Below are 9,176 nucleotides of genomic sequence, written 5' to 3'. Positions count from 1 at the left end.
TGAGTGACAACGAGCGCCAAACACATAACTTTGACAAAAGAATATTATTCTAGAATAACCCCTCTTCCAAGACGGACGGGGTACAGACTGGTCATATTCTCCCGCGGAAACCTACCCTATACCCAAAGTTTTCCTGCCGAAGCAGACCAAGACGCATGCCCCCTGGGTTCCAGTCATATCCCTCCGAATTACTCGCGCTCATCGGGAGGACAGACCGTGGGTCGAGACATTTCTTGCGTGAAGAGACCATTTAGGGATGGTATATGACTATTTGCGATGCGTGATCCGAGAAATGAAAGCTGGTCCACGAGCTTGACCACTCTTCCTTTGTGCAGAAAACATATTACTCTAAAGAGTGAGGAGATGATGGCTCCCATGCAATATATATAGTCTCGTCCAAGGAGTAGGTTATAAACCAAGGGTCCTTGAACGACCATCACGTTCATTTGAACGGTCTTCCCTTTCAATGTGATAGGCACATTAGGGAGGATCCCTAAAGGTCGACTGGTTCCTTTATCAAAGCCTATCAGATTTCTCATTTCAGGCAAAAGCGTTGGCGAACCAAGCGCTTTCCAAGCAGTAGAGGAAAGGATACTCACAGATGCCCCTTCATCAATGATGGTGCCAGCCATGACCATTCTGTATATTTGGACGATAATTCTGAATGGTATGCTTGCTGGCAAGTGGGGTCTGCCTAGTTGGTTCCAGTCGAAGGAGACAACTAGGTTGCTTGGTGGTGGGACCGAGTAGACGGCCAGGTATCGCTCTGACGAACTTCCTTCCTGCGATAAAGGAATGGGGGGATTGTCCCCGTGCTCTTCGGAGTCTGTGTTGATGAAGAGAATTTGGATGGTGTCATCTTTATCCTCTTCAGTGACTGTATCATTCGAAGACAAAACCTCTGAAGGCAAGACCGGGTCAACTGCCGCATCGACCTTTTGACTTTCGTCGGGTATGGATTCAGCTGGTTCATCTTCAATGACCGGCGCTTCAGCTGACCACTTGAGCGGGCCGGCTGGATTTTCAACTAACGAAGGACTCGGCAAGAGTTTTTTATATCCAGGAGGAAGTCGTAACGGTGAAACCGGACGATCATCCAAAACTCTTTTCGCTTCGTCTAAGAAGGGACAACGGTGGATGGCATGATTGCCTTCGCACAGTCTACAGGGAGATCTAGCTCTCCCTTTTTGTCCAAGGACTTCACTTTCGCTAGTTGACGGTGTGCATTCAACCTGGCTATCAGAGGTTGATGCCACCGGATTGTGAAAACGGGGAGACCAGTCCCTTAGTATCCGAGGGATGCAGGGACAATCTCTGTGGAAATGGTCTCCCTTGCATATGACACATGGCGATTTAGGCCTAGTCAGTGCTGTGTGTGGATTTTCGTTAGACGCCACTCGTCTGCCCCCAGTCGCTTTTGGCTCCTTCTTCTTCTTCTCTTTCTTCTTCTTTTCCTTCTTCTCCTTAGGAACTTGGTTTTTAGTTTTACCAGTTTTGTCAAGCGAAGAGGAAGGGAGAGAGGAAGAATTAGAGGAAGTAGAAGGCTGGTGGGTAACTCTGGACTGATCTAACTGCTGATTTGACTGTTCAGGAATAGTGGTGTTCTGAACGACATTGGTTGAGAAGAGCCAGGCTAGCAAGCCAATTGTCAGTCCTGGAAGCGACAATGTGGCCATATGGGGCGCACCAACATCTCCCCAAGAGGAGAAGGGACTAGGATTTCCACCAAGGGGAATTCCTTGGTCAGTAGGCTCCATTTTCTCAACCTAAAGATCAACGCAGGAAAAAGGGTATGAATATTCCGTTTAAAATAAATTTTAACGACGCTTAGACACAACTTGCTTTTTCAATTCTAAAGAGTCGAGAAAAAGCAAAAGATGACTCTAGTCTCCTTCGATGTTTTAACGAGCCCGAAGTGACAAATGCTCGGATGGACTTTTTCCGTTATAGAGTCTGAAAAAGGCCAAAAGGAACTGCTCTGGAGTTCTAGGTAGAGGGTGTGCCAAAATTTTCGCAAAACCGCAGAATACTTTTTAAGGTACGGGCGGTCAATCTTCCCGAATGCTGTGTTTAGTGCATTGCGATCAGTAGGGCGACCGACACGGCTTCCTATGGATAAAGGTTTTATGCCTATAGGGGTCTCCCAATATATACTCGACGGTACGTGGGAGCACAATCCGTACTGGCACTTATCGTCTCTCAGGAGGAATCACCTAACCATCAGTGAGGCGACCAGTGACCAAGTTTTACGACGCCGGAACACGTCTCTAGCCTAGACCTCTATGTTGTGCGTTAAGTTACAAAGCGTTGTTAAGTTCATTCAATTTATTTTAGGTTGATCTTTCTTAGAAGTTTGCCTTTTTGGATCACCACGAGATGTATGATACAATTCCTAAATGCAGTCTAAAGATGATAAGCAAGCATTTATCTCTTTTCAACAATGAAAATCCTAGCTACAAGGGGAAAAGAAAGACACAATCTTTTCTCAAAGAGCAAAGAGCACACTGTAAATGCACTTTTCCTAAATCAAAGCATGCAAACTATCAATATGCAAATGCACCAGTGCATGTATTTGTTTTCACTTTCTTAATATTGATGCCTAAAAAGAAAGCTGTTGTACAAATTTGAATTCGATTTCAAGTGAAAACACAAACAAGTTTCTTTTTGAACTCAAAAAGACGATTACGACACTTTATGATTTACTTGTTTCGACACTAGAAATGCATAAATTCAAACCAAAAGACAAAAGTAAAAGCGTAATCAACTGTGAACAGCAAACAAACTCACTCCTAAGATCAAAACGACACTTACGACAGGTCTAGATCTAAGGGCGACAGTATGACTAGTTTACTTTTGTGATGGGAAACTACAAATGATGTAACAAATACACAAAGAAAAAATACAGTTTCTTTATACAACTGAGGCGGAATTGAGGCAAAGAAAAGGGGTTTCAGATAGGTACACACACTGATAACAGGCTGCAAAAAACATAGATAAAACTGAGCAAAAGGAAGCAAGGAACCACAGCTGCACAAGGCAAAGGCTGATCAGCGCACCCCCAGCACAGAGAAACTGAACTTCAGCGCAGGTAGCCTTCATGGGACCTCCGTTGAAATGCAGAACCTCTTCACAGAGTCTGCGCTGAAGCAGAAACGAGAGTTGTTTCTGGGTTCTGGGTCACGGTTTGCAATTTAATCTACAGTTTTTGGCCGGATAAAAGCTATCAATTAGGTACAATTAGAGGGATGATTTAAAGGAGGACTAAGATCTATCACAAAGGGCTGTTAGAGCACTTGTGGATCAGCTGTTCAGATCATAAACAGACCCAGCGAATGGACTAGAGTAGCAAATCTCTACTTTGCATTTGAAAATGGCAAATGCAGTTCGATTCGGCACTCCCGAGTTTATGAGAAGAATAACAATAGAAACACAAATAAACTAACAAGATACGGTCCCCAGTGGAGTTGCCAATTTGTTGTTGGGAAAAGTATCCATTCGGAATGCCCCTTTCCCACTCTAAGGTGTGATAGTGCCTTAGCAACAAACAAGGAAAACTAATTGAGTATTTCTTCTTTATGAAATGTAAATGAGGAGAAAGGATGTAACTAACCTATGTCTTCCGCTAGTTTGTTGATCCAATAACTCCTCTCTTCAGTGGCTCTCAGCTCCTTGCTCCTTCACCGGCCCAGCTTCACCGAATTCCTGCAAGATCACAAGAGAGAGAAACTACACGAAGATACAGATATACATTCATAAAAAGCTCAAGATCAGATTAAGCTAAACATGTAAGTATAACAAAACATCATTGGTACACAGCATGTAGGAGAAACTCAAATAGTTTATTGATAGAATAAGAAAATCCAAGAGGAGATACAACCAAGTGAGTTCCGATCCAGCATCTACCTCCCAGCAAAGGAATCCCTTCCTCTCCTCCAACAAAGCATAAATCACCCAATGTACTAATCTCAATCTCAAACCAACAGCAATTCTCTGCAAAGTACAAAATTCGAGCCTCCTGAACCTCTGGGTGAGAGATCCATATATAGATGTAAGCAGAGAGGATGAGTCAGCTTATCTTTTGACTTGTGGCTTCTCTCTGTCAGTTCTTGCTTCCACTTGGAGGTTGAGAGCCTCTTACTCATCACTAGTCGAATTCATTGAAGCAAGTGTCATTGGAGAAGATTCTGGAAGCTTCTAGGGTCTTTCCACCTCGTTGAATGAGTTTGCCATTTGTCATTTCCCGCTCAGCGCACCCTGGTAGTGCTTTTAGGTGCGTTGCAACGCACCCAGCTAGTGTACTGGGGTGCACTGCAACGCAGGCAGCTAGAAGAGCTTCTAAATTGATCCTGAATTGACTGTTTTTGAGTTGTTTTTGGTGGAGAACTTCTGGGAGAAGTTGTCATTGGTTGACCTTGTTCCTTTAGGGGCAGGAACAACTCTTTTAGGGACTTTGGATCCCTTGGATTATGGACAGTTCATGCTCAATGCTGTAAGGCACAAAAATGTCTATAACACATGGCAGTCCCCCTTCTATGACTGAGCACGCGTTGGCTCGTTGGTGTCAAGCGAACAAGCGTAGGGTAGTTTCGGTAAGGATGTGGGAGAACCGTCGCCGATGAAACACATAACAAGAATTGTATAAGAAGACGACATCTGCGAAAAGGGAAACATAAAACCGTCTGTGTCGGTGCAATTAGATCAACGGACTAAGACAATCCAATCGTCTAACGTTGGATCAAACAACAAAGAGTGATGAAAAATATAATCAAACAACAAAGAGTGATGAAAAGTATGCACTAAGAGGAATTGGTTTAAGAGAGAAACACTTTACAGTGTAATTACTACCATCCTATATTATCATTAAAAGAATAAATGCAATGTAGCTAATTTAACCCATCAATAAATTGTTTAAATAATTTTATTTTTTCCAATCATAAAGTAATAAATACGAAATTGACATGGAAATGTGTGAGGACGGAGTATAGGTAGATTTGATATACATAAAATATGTATCGTATATTTTTCTAAATTAAATATAAATTCATTCCGACAAATAGAATTTTTAAATTAAACTGTTTAATTTAAATTCGTACATCGAAAGAGAAGGAGTTTGAATATGTTTGGTGAAAGGTGTAAAGTGGATAACCCAGAAATAAACCAGATATATGTTTGGTTAAAGGTGTAAAGTGGATAACCCACAAATCGACAAGATATAATCATTCAGTGCAAGGCAGCCTCTGTGGAAGCTAATAAAAGGTTTAAATAAATTTGTTTTTTTTTTTTTGAGATTTGGATTTGGGATTTTATCAAATTTTTTTTTTTTCCCTGATAATATCAGAGAACAGGTTAATGGTTTGAGACTCGAATATAATTGGCAGGTGTGAAATTTTGTTTCCAGATTTCTAGTTGGTATGGTTTTTTTGGGATTGGTTTTTAATAAAAAACAATAACAAGTCAAAAAGCAATAATAAGTCAATTTGTTTTTTGCAGATAGCAACTAAAAGCAGAGAATAATAATTATCTTTATAAATATATAGTTTTCCTAAATAAACATTAATAAATTAACCGAGAAAAATGTGAAATTAGTGAAAAAAATACGTTAATATTAGCGGAATTTTCTGAGCCAAAAACAAAGCGTTTTTTACATCACTTTATCAAAACGGAAAGAGCTTATCAGCCATATATTGGGTATTTAATGCCCTCAGAGCAGCACGAGACTTAAAGCGATAACACGGGAGCGGGCAAATTCGACATTAAATAATATTTACCAGCTCCTGTGTTATCTGGCTAAGTGACCTGCTGCTCTGATAGCATTAAATACCCAATATATGGCTGATTAGCTCCAGCCTATCAAAACCCTATTTAGCTGTTGCACGCTTCACCTATCAATTCAAATGCTCCAATTATTATTTAAGGGGTGCATGACATGCTGCTGGCAATCCAAACATCTTCGCCATTGGGTTTGGACGCCATGTTTTATCCCTAGCCTATAGCTTAAAATACAGAGACACTGTATTGAGTACCGGCCTAGCTATAGACTACGGGGAGTTCTGGTTATCCATATTCAATACTCAGTGCCAGAGTGATTCCTGCTAGTAGAAATGGTGAAGATGATGGAGGGAAAGGATATTTTTGATTTGGCTAAAAGAATGGTCAAGGGAAGATGGTTTGTACTGTTTGTGTCCTTCCTTATTATGTCCTGTGCTGGTGGCACCTACATATTTGGCCTCTACTCAGAAGTAATCAAAACAGCCCTGGGCTATGACCAGAGCACTCTGGATACCTTGGGATTTTTCAAGGATCTCGGTGGAAATCTTGGGGTTGTTGCGGGTCTTTTCAATGAAATCAGTCCTCCATGGGTTGTGCTCTTGGTCGGAGCCATCATGAATATCGTTGGGTATTCCATGGTATGGTTGTCTGTAACGGGACGAGTTGCCAAGCCGAAGCTATGGCAGATGTATTTGTATATCTGCATTGGAGCTAATTCCCAGACATTTGCCAACACAGGATCTATGGTTACCTGTGTCAAGAATTTCCCGCAGAGCCGGGGAGTTGTGCTGGGGATTCTGAAAGGATTTGTGGGTTTGAGTGGAGCAATGTTTACTCAGATATATCATGCAGTTTATGGGAATAGTGCCAGTGGATCTGCTGGTGTGATTTTGCTGCTGGGCTGGTTGCCCAGTGCACTTTCTCTGATTGTCATGTTTATAGTTCGTCCCACAAAGGAGACCACAGAAAAAAATGAACTGAAGCGATTCTACCATTTTCTCTACATAGCTCTGGGATTGGCAGGGTTTCTCATGATTCTCATAGTGGTTGAGAATGGCACAGAGCATTTTTCAGTTGTAGGGTACAGAATCGTGGTTGCGATTATCGTGGTTTTCCTTTCTCTTCCTCTCGTGGTGATTGCAAAGGCAGAGATGGACAAAACGAAGCAGCAACAGATTTTCACCGAGAGCTCAACCGTAGAAATTGAAGTTACAGATCATGCCAAGATCACTGTGAGTACAAAAGAAAATGAAGAGAAGAAAACCGAAACCCAACATTACCCAAACGAAGGAATGTTGATGACAAGCGCAGAATCTACTGATAATCACAGCCAAAAAGTGAGATTTTCTCTTAGATCGCGTATTGTGAAATTGTTCAAAGGCCCCAAAAGAGGAGATGACTTTACAATTCCTCAAGCTCTCGTAAGCACCGATATGCTGATCCTGTTTGTGGCCACTACTTGTGGGGTTGGATCAACTCTGACCGCCATTGATAATATGGGACAGATCGGGAAAGCTCTTGGCTACACCCACCAAAATATAAGCACCTTTGTTGCTCTTATTAGCATATGGAATTTTCTAGGTCGTGTTGTTGCTGGTTTTTTATCAGAGATCCTTCTCATAAATTATAGATTTCCCAGGCCGCTGGTGATGACAATAGTTTTATTTGTTGCTTGTATTGGGCATATTTTCATAGCATTCGCTCTTCCTGGTTCTTTGTACGTTGCATCCATCATAATTGGTCTTTGTTTTGGAGCTCAGTGGCCTGTATTGTTTGCTGTCATCTCGGAGCTTTTTGGTCTCAAGTATTACGGTACTCTCTATAATCTTGGAGCAGCGGCAAGCCCCTTGGGATCTTATCTTCTGTCTGTGAGAGTTGTGGGAAATTTGTACGACCGAGAAGCAAGAAGGCAGTGTGCTGCTCTCCAGAACTGTTTGTCTCAAGCTCAGATTACTTGCACCGGCCACGAATGTTTTCGGCTTTCGTTTATCATCATGACGCTCGTGACCTTTTTTGGAGCTCTGATTTCTGGCATTCTTGTTTTGAGAACAAGGCAATTTTACAGAACTGATATATATGCCAGGTTTCGAGTACCAGAAAATCCAGTGTCATCCCAATATGATAATAAGAGCAATGTGCAGACAACCAATGTTGAAATCCAGAAAGCAGCAATATAGCTGAGCAGGCCGGATATAAAAGTTAGCTAACTAGGGGTGCAAAATTGTGGATGATCCCAAGAATGTTCATTCCATAATTCTTGGTAAAAACCCTAGTTCGTGGCCTGGTGCCTCAATTATCACTGACCGAATTTCAGAAAGCTCATAGACTTAAATGTATTTTACATCCCCCATGTGAGATATTGTGGTTTTCGAGCAACCACATGAAAATATTTCAGTAGGGAAAAGTATTTATATTGCAGAGGAATTTAGAAGTCTTTGTGGATTGGGTCAATGGAAGCACCGGCATAAGTGTTTTTCATTTAGAATAGTGGCAAACTAAAACTGGTCAACTAGAGGAGTAATATGATGAGTAGTGAGTTTTTTATATATATACAAGAAAAATAATTTCCCTGTATATGTTATTTAAGGAAATCTTGCTATTAGATGTTGAGTTAGTATAATTGTTATTTAAGGAAATCTTGCTATTAGATGTTGAGTTAGTTTTAGTTATAGAGGTGTTTAATAGTAATAGGTTTTCTGTTATCTAAGGAAGCTTTGCTATTAGATGCTAGATTAGTTTTCATGTCAAAAATTTCTAACTGTAATGAGTTGTATGTTTTGTTATTAAGGGTAGAGATGTTATCTAAAAAACACTCGGCTATTAAATGATAGATTAGTTTCCATCTCAGAAATATCTACTGATATATGTATTGTCTATTTTATCTTTAAACCGTTTAATCCTATACCAATAAAATTTAATTAAGTTTCAAAATATATTTAAAATCTAAAATATATAAATTTTATTCTAAGTCCAGTTTTTTTAATTATCAAATATACTGCTATACAGCCAAAAATTGTATTTTTACTTTCTTATAAAATCTCAAAAATATTTTTATGCCTTACCATAACAGATACTATTTTGACAATGCTCGTCGCTATAACAGATACCATTTTATTTGTAGCTCAACATTGTTTCTCTATCCTATTTTGTCAATAATATTCTGTACTCCTACCGATCTTTATCCTTCATATTGTTCAGTTGTTCAGCGTAATTAAACCTACCATTAGAGTCACAAAAGTTAACCTAAAGCCGATACATCATTATCATCGATCACTGAATCTCTCCTAGCCAAGAAGAAATATCGCTTATATACAGTCATCTCAATCATATTAAGAAGAAATATTATTAACATATATCTATTTTAAATTCAAAATTTTTAATGAAAAAATCATTTTAAATTTTAATAA

The 9,176-nt window shown here is 40.1% G+C and overlaps 1 protein-coding gene across 1 annotated transcript; it reads left to right on the top strand.

Annotated features, from left to right (window-relative positions):
• The first annotated feature begins 5,857 nt into the window (after nt 1-5,857).
• Nucleotides 5,858-8,343, top strand: LOC149204070 (protein NUCLEAR FUSION DEFECTIVE 4-like). Its single transcript, XM_089394626.1, has one exon. It carries the CDS (start codon nt 6,102-6,104, stop codon nt 7,944-7,946), a length of 1,845 nt encoding a protein of 614 aa, XP_089250752.1. The 5' UTR covers nt 5,858-6,101; the 3' UTR covers nt 7,947-8,343.
• Nucleotides 8,344-9,176: the final 833 nt, after the last annotated feature.

This window comes from Pinus tabuliformis, chromosome 1_2 (assembly GCF_031772625.1).
Source record: "Pinus tabuliformis cultivar Carrire ecotype Pingquan chromosome 1_2, CPIR1, whole genome shotgun sequence".
NCBI classification, from domain to species: Eukaryota; Viridiplantae; Streptophyta; class Pinopsida; order Pinales; family Pinaceae; genus Pinus; species Pinus tabuliformis.
This window is presented reverse-complemented; position numbering and strand designations above follow the sequence as displayed.

Bases quoted from the DNA above. Each gene is read 5' to 3' on its own strand.
- LOC149204070 (XM_089394626.1), top strand. From the start codon at position 6,102: ATGGTGAAGATGATGGAGGGAAAGGATATTTTTGATTTGGCTAAAAGA.